Source organism: Mauremys reevesii, linkage group 2 (genome assembly GCF_016161935.1).
Source record: "Mauremys reevesii isolate NIE-2019 linkage group 2, ASM1616193v1, whole genome shotgun sequence".
NCBI classification, from domain to species: domain Eukaryota; kingdom Metazoa; phylum Chordata; order Testudines; family Geoemydidae; genus Mauremys; species Mauremys reevesii.
In genome coordinates this window covers 48,257,094-48,273,768 of record NC_052624.1, presented here as the reverse complement: position 1 = coordinate 48,273,768, position 16,675 = coordinate 48,257,094, and the positions used below count along the sequence as shown (strand labels likewise).

The 16,675-nt window shown below is 44.4% G+C and overlaps 1 protein-coding gene across 3 annotated transcripts in view; it reads left to right on the top strand.

Annotated features, from left to right (window-relative positions):
• The window catches only part of SLC25A13 (solute carrier family 25 member 13), a 133,091-nt gene that overhangs the window by 76,669 nt on the left and 39,747 nt on the right, over positions 1–16,675 (top strand). For all 3 annotated transcript variants that reach the window (XM_039522376.1, XM_039522374.1, XM_039522373.1), the window contains 4 exons: positions 11,499–11,645; positions 13,272–13,410; positions 14,212–14,305; positions 14,471–14,555. In XM_039522376.1, the coding sequence (XP_039378310.1) occupies positions 11,499–11,645; positions 13,272–13,410; positions 14,212–14,305; positions 14,471–14,555 (465 nt within the window). The remainder of the gene's footprint in view (positions 1–11,498; positions 11,646–13,271; positions 13,411–14,211; positions 14,306–14,470; positions 14,556–16,675) is intronic.

Genomic DNA, 16,675 nt, shown 5'->3' with positions numbered 1-16,675 from the left:
GGTGTTGGTCCCACGATATTAGAAAGACAAGGTGTGTGAGGTAATATCTTTCACTGGACAAACTTCTGAAGTTAGTCCAATAAAAGATATTTTCTCACCTATCTTGTCTCTATAATGACTGACAGTCACATTGGCACTTGGTAGACGTCATGGACTGGATGGGCATGGAAAGTAAATGGTGCCTTGCTACTCTGATGAGGAGGGTGAGGGTCTTCCTTCTGCTGCAGGGTCCAAGCACTGCTTTGTGATGGGGCTGAAAAACTTGTCTGACCAGTCTTTACGGTAGACCTCTGTTTGGGTAGAGTAGTTGTTTTGACAGCACTGGAAACAGGCACCTTTTGAAAACTCTAAAATTTATTAGATTCTTCTTCAAGTGTTTGCTCATGTTGATTCCATTTTAGGTGTGTGCGTGCCCACATGCACAGTTGTCTGAGATTTCTGCCTTAGTGGAATCCAGCTATGGTGCCCTCTGGAGTGGCATGCTCATGCGGTGGTATATCAGATGCTGCCAACCCTATGCCCTTTCAGTTCCTTCTTACCACCCATGACAGCTGGTTGGAGCGCCTTGTCTTGCATCGCAAGAGCAGTAGTGGTTTCTTCATAGACTTCATTCTACTCGTATATAGTTCATAGTAGTTAGTTCTAGTATTAAGTTAGTTAGTAGAGTCCCGGCTTCAAGTCGTGTTCAGCATGCAGCAGGCCAGTGCTGATCAGTGATCCGCACAATAGTTGTCTCAAATGTCTGGGAGAAAGCCACAGAAAGGACAGGTGTTGCACCTGCAAAAACATGTGCCTTCGGACCCAGAAGGAGCAGGATACTGGCTTGAGGGCCTTCTTGATGGAGGCCGCTGTTCGCCCCGCGTTGGAGCCGTTGACCGCAGAACTGACACAGAGTACATCGGCTTTGGTGCGCAGTGCACCGCTGGTGTCGGACTTGGCCCAGCACCACTCCCCCTCGCCAGTGCCAAGAAAGCGGCAGAAGAAGCAGAGTCCCTTTGCACTGAAGGACAGAGGGGCCACGGGCAAAGGACCTTGTGTCAGGCCATGCGCCTGCTTCGTGGCTTCACAGGGGTACCACTGAAGTCAGACCCTCCACCCTGGCCAGGGACCCACCCTCCCACCCCAGACAGCGGCAGGCGCTCCCAGCCTATTGTGGGGCCTTTAGTACCCAAAGCAGTCCTGGTGGCTAAAGAGCAAAGCAGGTGCCACGCCAGGTGAGCAAAGCGGCTCTGTCCCTGGCTCTGAAGGGCAAGCCTACCAGGGTGCAGCATGGACTGGCGGAACACCCCGGTTGCTGGACCGCAGGCGCAGGTCTCCATCGCCATGACCTTGGACCCCGGCACCGATCCCAGCTCTCTGGCCAGGAGGCCTAGGTCCCTGATGAGATCCCCACTATCATCGTGGGACTCCGGATTCAAGGTACTGTACCACCGGTACTGGCAAATATCCAGCCACAGGTCACCAAGGTGCTGGTCACTCTCTCGCAGGCGGTCTTCTTGATGTCGGTTGCTGCCCTGGAGGAGTTGCTCAGGATCTCAGCACCGGTCTTGTTCACCCTGGTACCATTCCTTGGGCAGGCAGCGCTACTCACTGTCACCCTAGCGATCGCCCACCAGGATCAGCAAACAGACCCAGTCCTCAATGGCCTCTCCATGGTCGTCGGAGGGGCAGTGGTCAGGGTTGAACCGTGACTTCAGCCTGTTGCCAAGAAGGGGAGACTCCCTCCACCACCATGGGAGACTGGGGCGGCACTGGCCACGGTGCCGATGTGTCAGAGACAGTGCCCCCTCCCCCCCCCGGTGACAGTACTGGAACCCGTTGTGGGTGCCAGTGATGCCAATCCAGTAGTCCCAGCCCTCCCTTGCCTCATCGGACAAGCTGGCTGCGGCACCACCGTCTGAACTAAGTTGGAGGCTGAGGCAGCGCATCACACCCCAACACCAATGGAATCCTCCCTTGACAAGGAAGAGGACAACACCCTCCCACAGGCGGTGCAATCATCATAGTCGTCCACGGACGAGGTGGTACCCAGGCCATCCCACCCTAGCAGTCCCCCAGATGACTTTAAGGAGCAACAGGCCATTCTTAAATGAGTGACTGAAAACCTTGGCCTGCAGATTGAGGAAGTCGCTGAGGAGGGTAATGACCTCTTCAGTGTCATCTCAGTCACCACCCCAGCACGGGTCGCATTGCCCATCCTTCCAGGGATCCTCAAGATAGCCAAATCGTTGTGACAATCCCCCTCATCTATTCTGCTGACTTCCAAGAAGGCAGAAAAGAAATATTATGTCCCTGCAAAGAGCTTTGAGTATTTGTACACTCATCCCCCTCATCACTGATCGTATCCACACTAAATGAGAGGGACAGATAGGGCCAGGTTAGCGGGACACCGAAAAATAAAGACGCCAAAAGAATGGATTTGTTTGGCAGGAAAGTTTACTCAACAGCCAGCTTACAGTTCAGGGTGTCTAATCACCAGACCCTGCTGGGATGTTATAATTTCAACCTGTGGGACTCCCTTAATAAGTTCACAGAGGCCCTCCCACACAATTGTGCCCAAGAGTTCACTGTGTTAGTAAGCAAAGGCACAGCAGTGGCCAGAGGAGTCCTCCAGAGGGCCTAGGATGCTATGGACTCGGTGGCCAGGGTGGTCGCATCAGCGGTGGCCATGAGGCACAGCTTGTGATTGCAGGCCTTTGGACTGTCCCCAGAGATTCAGGCCACAATCCAGGACCTCCCCTTTGAGGGTACAGGGCTCTTTTCCAAGCTTATCGACTCAAGGCTCCAGGGGCTTAAGGACTCCCGATCCCTTCAGCATTCCAGGAAGCGGTTCCATCCTTGGCCCTCTCCTTCTCCACCGCAGTCCAGGTCCTGGGCTTTACTGGAGGAAGGACAAGGAGAAGGGGCCTAAGAGGTGCTATCCGTTGTCTTCCCGCCCGGCAGTACAGACCTTCCCAGAAATCAGGGAGGCCAGAAGCAGCCGTTTTGAGGGTACGCCCAAGGATGACAGCCCAGCCAATTCACCGATCCAGCCCCCTTCTTTCTCATCTGCCTCCGCCCTTTCTGGGCGGCCTGGTCTCATCACGTAGGACCACTGAGTGCTAGATATGGTTTCTTTGGGCTATACCCTGCAATTTATAGCTGACCAACCCTCCCAGCCCCCTTTCCCATCCCTCTTCAAGGACCCTTCTCACAAGTACCTCCTCGTTCAGGAGGTTAAAAGCCTGTGCCTGGGGGCAGTGGAAGAGGTTCCTCGGAACATGGAAGGAAGAGGATTCTACTCCCGCTATTTCCTAATTCTGAAGGCAAAAGGGTGCCTCAGACCTATCCTAGAACTGCATTGCTTCAAAAAGTCTCTCAGGAAGTTGAAGTTTCCAATGCTATCCCTGGCCTCCATCATTCCCTCCCTGGATCCAGGAGATTGGTACGCTGCCCTCGATTTAAGCATACTTCCGTATTTCCATCTTCCCGGGGCACCAGCGCTTCCTCCATTTTATGTTGGGCCAGCTCCACTTTCAGTTCACGGCGATGCCCTTTGGTTTCTTGTTGGCCCCGAGAGTGTTCACAAAGCACATAGCGTCAGTGGCCGCTTAACTGCGACGTCGGGGAGTCCAAATTTACCTGTACCTTGATGTTAATAAGATTAGGTGCGAAGGCATCTCGATCTGGTCTGTTCCACCTGCCGCGACCTGGGGCTGATGATAAACGAGAAAAAGTCAACCCTAACTCCAGTGCAATGCATAGAATTTATCGGGGTAGTTCTCAACTTCGCTCAGGCCAGAGCTTTGTTGCCCAAGACTTGGTTCCAAGCCATGGGGAACCTCATCTCGGACCTGTGAGCCCACCTGCTCACCACTGCCCTCATGTGCCTGAGACTGTTGGGTCACATGGCGGCATGCATGTACATGGTCTGGCATGCACGACTCTGCCTCAGGCCCCTACAGGCATGGCTGGCGTCATTCTATGCCCCCAACCAGCACAGCATGGACCGGGTGGGTCAGCATTCCCGACAGCATACTGTCGTCTCTCATCTGGTGGCAGGATCCCGCGTCGGTGCTGGAAGGAGTTCCCATCGCGACCCTGGCCTCGTCAGTGATCCTTGTCTCCAACACTTTGGACCTGCGATGGGGAGCCCACTTAGGCAATCTCAGTACTTGATCCAGTCATGATTGTTCCCTGCATATCAATGTCAGGGAACTCGGGGCAGTTTGCCTAGCCTGCCAATCCTTTCTACCTCTTATACAAGGAATGGTGATTCAGGTCCTGACGCACAACACGGCTGCAGTCTTCTATATCAACAGGCAGGGCGGAGCCAGGTCGTCTGCCAGGAAGTCCTCTGGCTCTGGGACTTCTATCCGCAGCACAACATCTATCTCATAGTTGCTCGCCTTCCAGGGAGCAAGAACGCACTGGCAGATTGCCTCAGCAGAATATTCTAGTCTCAGCATGAATGGTCCCTTCATCCGGAGGTGCTCAGTTCCATCCCCCACAGGTGGGGAACTCCCCGGGTGGATCTGTTTGCGTCCAGGCAGAACAGAAAATGTTGAATTTTCTGCTTGATTCGGGGCATGGACAGAGGATCCCTGTCGGATGCCTTTCTGCTCCCGTTGTCGGGGGCTCTGATGTCTGCCTTCCCTCCGGTGCCATTGCTTCCCAGTGTCCTCATGAAGATCAAACAGGACAAGTCAAAGGTCATCCTTATAATGCCAGCTTGGCCACGCCCACACTGGTTCAGTACTTTGCTGGACCTCTTGGTAGCAACCCCGTTCCAGCTGCAGCTCAGGTCACACCTGTGATCCCAGAACCACGGCAGTCTTCTGCACCTGAACCTGGCGGCGCTACATCTGAAGGCTTGGTTGTGCGTGGCTAAACACACAGGAGCGGCAGTGCTTGGCTGAGGTTCAGCGAGTCCTGTTGGGAAGTAGGAAATCCTCCACCAAAGCCACTTAACTGGCCAAATGGAAACGTTTCAGCTGCTGAATTACAGGTAATGATGTCCGTCCCGAGTTGGCTTCGTTGCAGCTCATTCTAGATTAACTCCTGCATCTCAAGCTCCGGGGCTTGTGTCTCTCATTGATCAGGGTCCATCTAGTGGCCATCTCAGCTTTCCACCTGCCGATCAAGGGCAGGCTGGTTTTTGCTCAGGATATCACGGTCAGATTCGTTAAGGGCCTGGAGCACCTCTATCCACACGTCAGGAATCCCGTCCCTCCGTGGGACTTGAATCTGGTACTGTTGCGGCTCATGGGTCCCCCTTCGAGCCTCTGACTTCCTGCTCTCTTCTTGTCCTCTCCTGGAAGGTGCATTCCTGGTGGTGGCCCATCAGGTATCCAAGATTCGGGCACTCACCTCGGAACTGCGTTCTGTTCGACAGAAGCTAGGAATGGGTGACTGGGTATGGATCACTTGATGATTACCTGTTCTGTTCATTCCCTCTGGGTCACCTGGCATCGGCCACTGTTTGAAGACAGGTTACTGGGCTAGATAGACCTTTGGTCTGACCTAGTATGGCCATTCTTACGTTCTACAAGGACAAGATCCAGCTAAGACCGCACCCACCTTTCCTTCCCAAGATAGTCTTTCAGTTTCATTTGAGCCAGGTCATTTACTTACCAGTCTTCTTTCTGAAGCCGGAGGAAGAGCGCAGGCTACATGCCCTGGATGTCAGGAGGGCTCTGACCTTCTGCATCGACAGGACCATGCCATTCCGTAAGTTGACACAATTGTTCGTCGCTGTGGCTGACAGGATGAAAGGTCACCCTGTATCCGCTCAAAGGATTTCCTCTTGGATCACTGCCTGCATTTGCTTCTGCTATGATCAAGCAAAGGTGCCGCCCCCGGTGATCGTCACTGCCCACTCTAGAAGGGTGCAGGCCTCTTTGGCAGTCTGTCTGTCCCAAGTGCCTATCCAGGACATCCACACGTTTACGTCCCACTATGTGCTTACCCAGCAGGCCCAGGACAATGCTGGCTTTGGTAGGGCAGTTCTGCAGGCTGTTAAGCTGTGAACTCCTAGCCCACCTCCACAGATACCACTTGTGAATCACCTAAAATGGAATTGACATGACAAGCACTTGAAGAAGAAACCATTACTTACCTTTTATACTGTTGTCCTTCAGGATGTGTTGCTCATGTCCACTCCATTACCCACCCTCCTACTCCTCTGTCGGAGTTGCCAGCAAGAAGGAACTGAGAGGGTGTAGGGCCAGCGGCTCCTGATATACTGCCGCATGAGCATGCCACTCCAGAAGGCGCCACGGCTGGTCCTACGGATACTGCTAATGCAGAAATCACCAACAACTGTGATTGTGTGCGTGCCCACAACACCTAAAATGGAATGGACATGAGCAACACATCTCAAAGAACAACAGTTACGAAAAGGTAGGTATCTGTTTTATCATAGTAAATTATAACCCCATGTGTTTCCATTGCTTGGCTTATTACTGATGCTCTTTAGTCAAGACCATTGCTGTCTCTCACCTGCAGTCCAAAAACCAAACTTTTAATGAGTGTTTAATACTTAATTGTATTTCATCTTAATCACAGTATAGAGAAGGTGCCCATACCTTAAACTCCAGACCACATCTCCAAATCTGTCATTTTCTCTCGCCCTACTCATGTGTTATGGTTTATTTTTATTTTCCCGTTTGAGCTCCACCCCTTTTTTAAAAAAGGAACTTCAGCCTCATGTCCTTCACTGATTGCTGTTCTCACATGAATATTCTGTCCCTCCTCCTGGATATTTTTTTTCTGTTTTTCTTACCCTGTTGTCTGCTCATATTCCTTTCCACCTCCAGTTTAGCACCTTCCTGGCCTGTAAAGATGTGTTTTGTCCTTCCCTCTTCTCCTTCCACCCGAGTTGTGGCCAGCCCAGTGATCTTGCTCTTCATGACTCAAGCAGCAGTTCAGATTTGCAGCAGGGCAAAGATTTCCCTTTGGCTGTGCACTGGACAGCTGAGAGGCATCCGGGGTGAAGGTGAGGTAGCTGGTTAAGTTGCCGTCATATTTGTTGGAGGCTCCAGGTGACCAGAAGTCCTGGGATTTTACTGAAACAGTCTGCTCAATTTCAACATAATTGCTACACTGAAGCAATTTTAGTAAATTGGTATATCTCGTTACCCAGTTCATATAGATATGATGTCATTACTATCCTTTGCCTTACACAATTGTGGCCTTACATTGTAAATGCTGAAGCTCTGGCAGAAACTATTCTTGGCACAAATTTGAGTTACTCTTCATGTGTAGAAATTTTGCTTTGAATTTCTTAACCTTTGGTACTCAGCTTTTCCTCCTGACCTTCTCTCTGTATGTGAGTCAGTCTTCTTGGTCTAACGTCTAGACCTTGGACCTTAGGCAGCAGGATACCACAGTGGATGCCAAGTTACCTCTTGGCATTCCTGATGTGTAAATGCTTTTTATATTACCCTTAACTTGGACCAGATGGGTTCCTTAATGTACTGCAGCTACTATTTTGTAAATAAAGCACTGCTTGCTGGTTTTTAGTGAAATAATCTAAGATTAAAAGTAGTTCATATTTTTTATTGTCCCCCCACTCCCATTCCTGTGGAGAACACACTTTTTCCATATTCGTATTCTCTTAGTGCAGTTTATTTAATCCTCATTTCTGACACACGAAAGGTAGATGAACATTTAATCAACAAGCTTTATTTTATATGCAAGAGGAATTGAGATCTATTCTTGCTGTTAAACAAGTGATGCTCAGACCTCAGTGGTTCAGGAGCCAGTTCATGATCAGAAAGAGCCACAGTAGTGTGAATTCATTGTTTCATTTACTATTTTATTTATATAAGTTTCACAGCAGAATGATTGACCAAGTATTCTACAGTTGGTTAATAACAAAGTAAAGGCATCCTGATTGGTTAATAATATACATTGGTAATAATTAAATCACGCAGTGTTTTAATATAATGTGCTGCAAAGCCACAGGAGATGCATTAAAGAGCCACTTGCGGCTCACGAGCCTCAGTCTGAGTTTCACTGCTCTAAACAAAGAGCTTCCTCTGTGAGATGCAGTCCCTCATGAGTTGGACAAGGCTTAAATACTATGATCTGCTTCAAGAACAACAATCTCAAACCCAGCCCCAGAGTTTAAAATCAGTTGATCGATCAGATTTTGTGTTGGCTAATGTATAGGTCTGTCAAACACATTTAAGCATTAGCTAGGGTTTTGGTCAGTTCTGGCATGCTAGTTGATGAGATAATAATACCTGTAAATGGGACCTCACAATCTGCTACAGTGGAAAGGATTGTGTTGCAGCTAATGAGTACAAGTCAATTGGATATATCAGTCATACCTGAACATAAATCTCCACATAACTGGAAAATGAATTATGTTTTTAATGAGCTGTATGGGAAAGCTGAGGTGAAATTCTAGGTGGGAAATCCTTTCATTAGAACTCTGGTGCCTGCAACCGTGCAAATTAATTTTACATAAACAGTTACTGTAGCTTGTTGAAATTCAGGCTCCTATCATCAAGGGATAAACTTGTTTTTTAAGGTATGTGTAGGGATTACAGAAACTTTAATCTAGGGAGAGTTCAGTGGGTAAGTATTTTGCATTGAGAAGCAATTAAGTTTGTTTTTCTTATATAGCTGCTTTTCACCCATATTTTGCTTAACTAAGCAGTCTTAGGATGAAAGATGTGAAACACTTCTCAGCTTGATTAAAAAGCAAAATTTATTTGCAAATTAAGTTTATTTACAGTTGGTGTTTAGCGGTGCCATTTTGGGTTTTTTTATTTTATTTTATTTTTTTGATATCCCATCACTTCTCCCAGACTAATGCTAGTGGCTACGGAGCATACTTTTGAAGTATAATTAGTCATGCTGTGAAATGTCTTAACTTTCAGGCTTTGAGATGGCTAGATTGCATACACTTTTCTTTTAAATTAAACACAGAATTTTACATTATTATGAAATGTACTGATGTTAAACAAGTATGTTTTATGTGATGGTGTTTATATACCAATTCTGGCTTTCCTTTGCTGTTTTTTGTAGCAAAGCTTTAATTTTATTGTGTAACCACTCCCTGAATATACTTTTCCACCACCTCTTCACTTTGCTGACATTTTGGGTGGCTGTGAGTGACAGAGGACCATTGCTCTTTCCATTTAATTGTGAAAGAAGACACTTCTCTGACTATCTCAAATTAATCATAGCCATAAAAACTGGGTTAAAACCCTTGCAGTGAGCATGGGGGTGTGTGGATAGTTTTCCTCCAAGTCTTGGGAATCTGCTCAAACCATTTAGGGTATGTCTATACAGCAAAGAAAAAACCCGCTGCTGGCCCATGTCAGCTTACCTGAGATCATGGGACTCAGGCTGCAGGGCTGTTTCATTGCTGTGTAGACTTCTGGCCTTGGACTCAGGTCCTAATCAGGTGTCATAGGCCAGCCGTGGGTTTTTCTTTGCACATAGAGTTTCTAAATTGTGCAGAGGAAAAACCTTTGATCACACAGAATCCCCATCGTCAGATCAGGATGGGTTTGCTGAGCAACTACTCACAAATTGGACGTGTGAGTGCATGTGTAGGGGGTGTGTGTGTCATGGTCCATATGATCCACAGGTTCACTGTGTTACTGCAATGGATACAAAAAAATGAGCATGTTCATGTCTTCAGTGGTGATCAACAGGGGTACAAGAATTTTTATGTCCAGTTCATCATCAGAGCTCCATGCAGGCAAACTCCCAAGTTGCTGCCTGCCTCAAGCTGACAAACTTTGTTTTCTTGCACTCTTCCCACCTAAAGCCTTCCCAAACTGCTCGCTTCAACATTTGTTATAATAAATGAAATTACAGTCACAACCAGGCTGAAGCAAGAACTGACATGGCCAGAGTGAATGTTGTTGCTGAATTATAGCATCTCCTCCCCTGCCTCCCCACAGGGGGCTGTAGCGTAAAGGAAATGTGACCGACCTGGAATTGTAACTTAAATTTTATGGCTAAAATATTGTAACCTCCATAAGCATTTCTCATTAGAACCAGAAATTTCTGAATAATTTAGTGGGTGAATTAGAGTATTGAAACATTTAGCAGTGCTCATTTTTCTGCCTAACATATTATCTTGCTTCATCATAACTTGGAGACAAGCTACAAATTCTCAAGATGTTGATTAGAAATTAAATTAAAATTGTTTAAGAAGCCCATGAGGCCAGGATTTAAGAAGTTGATTTGGAAGGTGGCACAAATATTGTATTTGCCGTTTGTTTCCTATTCTTTATCCCACTGAATGCGGGTGTTGCCTATGAGACAAATACTGATTTCCTCTACTTATTATTGAATTGCATCATTGCACCATTAAAAGCAGCATAATAGTGAATTTTGATTAGTACAAGGTCTCAGTTTAACTTGACTTTTTAGAATCTTTTTAAAAAATGTGAGTAGTGGAGATAATAGCAAAGTGCATCTGTCCCATTTCAAGACAAGTTCAGTATCTAGGAAAACACTCCACACTAATTCATTTAAGATGTGGCTTAGAAATAAGCAATATCCTTCCAGGGAAAAGACATTTTAATAAGATTTGAAGCTGGAAGCGATAACGTAGTAACTGCTAGAATGTCTGCATTTTTTTCCTCTTCCCATTAAAAGGGATTAATCCTAAACAGGCAAGTCTACCTGTTTGTGTCTTCACTGTCACTATGTTTAAGACTTACTACAAAACCAATTGAAAATCTTTGATATTGCCCCAATCTGTAACTTGTCCTATACTAAGTTTGGATTTTGTTGGTGTAGCTTAGTCATAAACCCCCCCAGTTTTACACCAAATGGAGGGAAAATAATCTGCCTGCTGCTAGGAACAGGTTGTAGATGACTGTAGGAGAAGATGTAATTTTGTAATTTTTGGAGTGATTATTTGTCATGTATCTCTCCCCCCTGCTTCCCGAGTACATTTGAAAGATTTGATTTACCTACTGTGAAACTTACAGTCAACTGATCAGTGCTCTCGGATGTGACACCTTTGGTTACATTGAAATACATAAATGGGAGCACACATGTACTGGTTTTTTTAAACTCTTGCTCACATTTCTCTGTTAAATGAATTGCAGAACCTAAAGGGAAGCTAGTGAGAAATAAGCTAAGGTGTGAATTTAAAGCCCCAATTCTGCAGTTACTCTTGTGTGGACACTTTTGTTCCATGCTAAGTGTGTCTGCACAGGAAGTTAGTGCAGAATAGTTATTTGCACTTATAGCTATTCCACTAGCTATTCTTGGCTCTTCCTTGCATAGACAAGCCCAGAGAGGGAAAAGGAGCCCTGGTCTTATTTTTGAGATGTAGAAAATATTAGTGGAGACCTTATTTGTTGTGCATAAAGAAGGTTGAACAATAATAAATGCAGAACTCTGTCCCTATGCGAGGGGAGGATGACATGTAACTCTCTTTTGTAGAGCATCAGGTATGCTGTGGATTTTAACTTTAATGTACATGTTCAGGAAATATAGCTAAAGCAAAATATAACTTTGTTTTAATGCATTTTCAGGAGATACAGTTGGAACATGCAAAACAAGCATTTGTGCAGCGAGACAATGCTCAAGCTGGAAGAGTCACTGCCATTGACTTCAGAGACATTATGGTCACTATCCGGCCACACATGTTGACACCATTTGTAGAAGAATGTCTAGTAGCGGTAAGTTGTGCATTCCTTACTTGCACTGTCGTAGGCCTGGTCTACACTTTGGGGAGTAGGGGGGGGACTCGATCTAAGTTAAGCAACTTCAGCTATGTGAATAATGTAGCTGAAGTTGATGTACTTAGATAGACTTACCATGGTGTCTTCACTGCGGTGAGTAAACTGCTGCCACTCCCCCGTCAACTCTTCCTGCGCTTCTCGCCAAGGTGGAGTACAGGAGTCGACAGGAGAGCGCTCAGGGGTGGATTTATTGTGTCTAGACTAGACGTGATAAATCAATCCCCGCTGGATCGATCGCTGCCTGCTGATCTGGTGGGTAGTGTAGACATACCCTTAGAGATCAGGGCCTCATTGTGCATATGCAGTTAGAGACAGTCCCTTCCCCAAATTTATTATTCTGTTTGCACCCTGTGACCATCACTTGATACATAATTGTCTACATACACAAACTTAGACTCTCATCTCAGCCTGTATCTCTTCATAGATCCTACTATCAATTCCTCACACAAAAGCCAAAGCAAATTATGAGTGGTTGAAAACCTTGGGCTGTGTCATACCAAAGTATTGGTCTATCATGGCAAATTGTACTCTATTCTAAAAGGCCATTGCCCCCTGTCTGAGCAATCATTCTTGAAATGTTTGTTTTGTTAGTTTAAAGTTCCACTAATAGCTCACAATTGTGTATAGTATCTGGATCAGTGAAAGCTGGTAATTGTCACTAGAAACTGTTGAAAGAGCTTTTCATACCATATTGTAGAATGAATAGAAATTAGATCAGACTTCTGTTTGTTCATCCAGTCTATTCTGTGGCAGTTTGGGTTTATTCCCTATGATATATTTTCCCCCAAATACTTTTCCATTCAGATTTTAAATGCATCATACTTCACACTTTCCACCCCTTCCTTTGGTCAGTGACTCCAGCCTTGTGCTGAATATCTTAATTTTGGGCTCATTTGGCCCATGTCTTTGTGGTAGTGCCTAGATGTGAATCTACTATTGTGTGTGAGGTCTCTTCAGGGCCACGTAGAGAGAGTTGCTTCTGCATATCCAGCCTAACAATGGCTTTCATGTGTGTCTCCTCCCCCCACCCCCATGTCATATCTCGTTTTCAGTGGTCAGAAATGTGCTAGGTTATGAATGCTGTACTTAAATTATGTTGTATTGATTGTACTTACTATATTTAACTAACACAGTGTGAATTGAAATGTTTGGGTAAACCATTTTTAAAATGTGTTTTGATAAAGTTTTTCTGTGCATGTATAAGTTTTAAGATTTTCTCAATAGAAGAAATAAACCAACTTATAAAATATGTCCAACTGAAACAGTATTGAAACTTGAACTCAGTAAATTACTGCTGGTCATGTTGTTATAATCCTGCATATGTATTTGTTTAGGCTTCTAGGGGTGGGGTGAGACTTACATTCTGGTTATGATTAGTTTCAGTAACATAAGACTCTTTCATATGGCTATTTATTTTGCATTTAAAAAAAATCCCTTGCTACTGTCATTGTTATAAACTACTGTTGTTTCGAAGCTTTTTTCAAAGATTTTCTTGATCCTAAAGTGTTGCAAAGCATTTAAAATAGCTCCTCTCCTTCCCTCTTTTTACTCTCTCTGTTCCAGGCTGCTGGAGGTACCACTTCCCATCAGGTCAGCTTTTCCTATTTTAATGGATTTAATTCTCTCCTTAACAACATGGAGCTCATTAGGAAGATCTACAGTACTCTGGCTGGAAATAGAAAAGATGTGGAAGTGACTAAAGGTTAGTAGAAATGTTCTGATTGTGCAGTCAGGAAGTTTTCATGAAGTATTGGCTTGGGGGAGGACACTCATCCATATGCTTTTAAAGCAAACAAACACACAAACTTGTGCCTTTGTTTTCAGCTCTTTGCGGTGTATTGTTCAACCATTCATGCTCCTGTTTAGTCCACTCTCCGGGTTTTCCATTTTGTTACTGCCAAGGAGAAAGTCCTAGGAAACTGAAGATGGCTGTGGGGGAAGGGAGCTGGTGAGGAGAGAATGTAAAGATATTCAAAGTCTTCAAAAACTTCCTAGGACTCCTGCCAAATTGGCAGTCTATTAAAACTGACCTTCAAGGGTAGTTGAAGAATTCCATAAACTTGTACTGGCGGCATAGTAAGCTGATCTACAAGCTTGGAACAAGATGTTATCTGCTCTATCTAATCACTTTTATAGAGAATTCCCTCTGCAACACCAAAGCTTCATTAATGTGGCCTACTGGGACATATACATGAAAAGTTCCACGTTTTTGTTCATGGGGTGTTTGGATTTGTTGTTGTTTTTTCCCCTCTGACCCACAACTGATTGATACCGTATGTCAGATATCTTAAATCCTGCTGATAGCACTGACTTTGAAAACCAGAAAGCTACTCTTATTTCCATGCTGGATGTAGTATTTAAAACATACATTTACTTTGTGGTGGGAGAACTTTTTGCAGTGTCTTGGTTTAATACTAAAATGAATGGTGACTTTGGGATGCTTGGGGTGTTCTGTTTTGGTTTGATTAGTTTTCCTCTCTCATATATTTTTATTCTCTTGTAGAGGAGTTTGTTCTGGCAGCTCAGAAATTTGGTCAGGTTACACCAATGGAAGTTGACATCTTGTTTCAGTTAGCAGATTTATATGAGCCACGGGGGTAAGTAGAAATGATCTCTCTTACTGCTCTTTTTTTTTTTTTAAACTGTGGGAAGTGGGGGAGTGATATTCTAGCACAGTGCCTAGAAGTAAAGGTAACTTATAGTTGTTTGAAAACCCTCTGTTTAATGTAAATTTCAGTTTAGTGTTTGCTTGATCTCCACAGACGCATGACACTAGCTGACATTGAAAGAATTGCTCCTCTGGAAGAGGGAACACTGCCCTACAATCTGGCTGAGGCTCAGAGACAGGTAAGAAAAGAAACTGTAATGATGCTTTTACCATCCTTTTATTTCTTCCTCCCTCCCAATGCCCAGCTCCTCTCTTGTTGTCTGAGTTATCCATGTTTTGTTTCTTTTGCACTTCTTAACATAAAGAACAGGGGGTATTATTGGAATCTTCACTTTAAACATCCCCTCTCCCTCCTCCCCCTTCTCCCCAAAACAGTTGCTAGTTTTTTACTCTTGCCATTTAAGGAGACGAAGTGCGATAGATTTGATTGTAAGGATAAAACAAAAGTGTAAAAGTGTCATCTAACCACTTACAAAAAGAAGATGTATGCTCATTTACTAAAGCAGTTTAACCCTCCCTGATTATCTCTCTCAAAGTAGTTTTTAATGAGGAAAGATGACTTTCTGATTTCAGTATGGATGTCAGTTCTGGCATCCAGCGTGCTAAATGAAAGCGGCAGTCCTTGTTCTAAAGAGATATATGTGTTCAAGTCTTCAGCACATGGTCTGTCTGCTTTGCTTTACATTCTGCGAATATTGAATTGAGACCTAATTTCATTTAGTGGGCCATCATCGTTTAAAAACTAAGACTCTCTGCTGTGTGGAAGTATTCATAAGTTATATGGGGAAAAAATGTAAGACGTGGGACTGTACTATGGTTTATCAGAAAGTGATCTTTTGTCATTATGTGAGGCAAAAAAGAAACTGGGGAACTCCTTTTTTTTAATCTCATAGGCGTCTTGAATTTTAGTTTGTAATCACGTTTTTGTGGGTCTTTCCAACTTTCTTAAAACTGACGCAGTCTTGGGTGTAGATAGTCTTAGAAAAACATATTTTAAGGCAAACCAAGCTTTGTATCTTGCGAGACTAAATTTTTTTTTGTTCTGAGCTTTGGGTCTGTGCAGAGACGCCAGTTTGACCACAATGAATTGATGCAGGCTACATTTTTAGGACTAATAGGCCTTCAGCCAGGCCTCCGTGTGTGTGTGTGTGCGCATGTGTGTGCGCCCCTCACTACTCCAGTGCAGTATCCGCGTTTTTTTGAGCAATGCCTAAGTATTGAGTGTGATATGATGAATTCTAATTAGCTGACTCCCAAAAGCCGACCATCTCTTCCTAGAAGTCTTGCAAGGGAGCTAAGAAGTGATTGTGTTGTTCTATGTATTAATTAGTGTAAGCTACAGTAGGTAGCAGTAGAACAGCTAGAACTGCAGTGATGGAAACATCTGCCTCATGCATTCGCCCAAATTTTCTGCATAGGGGTCAGATGTTTGTTCAAGTGGTTTTTGTTCTGCGTTATGCTGTTTTTAAGAAGATAGGAAATGCCCAAGAAGCCTGTTTTAAATCAGCCCCCTTTCTGGTTGTCAGTTGTACCTCTTCACTTCCCTCATCCAACTTTTATTTTACTGTCATCTACTTCAGTGGTTCTCAACCAGGGTACATGTATGCTGAGGGGGTACTTAGTGGTCTTCCAGGGGTACATAAACTCATCTAGAGATTTGCCTAGTTTTACAGCAGGCTGCAAAAAAGCACTAGCAAAGTCAATGCAAGCTAAAATTTAATTCAGACAATGACTTGTTTATATTGCTCTGTATACTATACACTGAAATGTAAGTACAGTATTTATATTCCAATTGATTCATTTTATAATTATATGGTCAAAATGAGAACATAAGCAATTTTTCAGTAATAGTGTGCTGTGACAGTTTTGTATTTTTATGTCTCATTTTGTAAGCAAATAGTTTTTAAGTGAGGTAAAACTTGGGGGTACACAAGAGAAATCAGACTCCTACAAGGGGTACAATAGTCAGGAAAGGTTGAGAACCACTGATTCTACTTGATGCTTGGAGTGAAAGAATTTCAGTTACCTGGCAGTAAACTGTGCTACATTTAATTTATTTTTAGGCAATTCAAGCTATTTTCTGTAGATCACTGAAGTATATAACAGTGCATTAAAAAAAGCCAATAAAATAATAAAATAAGAAAAAAATGACGATTTCAGTAGTGAAATTAAAACTTCCATATTGTCCTATTCCCTAGAGCATCCACCAATCTTATTAGAGAAGGTAATGGTGGGAAAGGAGAGTGTAAGGATTACCACTGTCTCTGAATTCCTTTCTGCTACTAGAAAGCAATTCTGA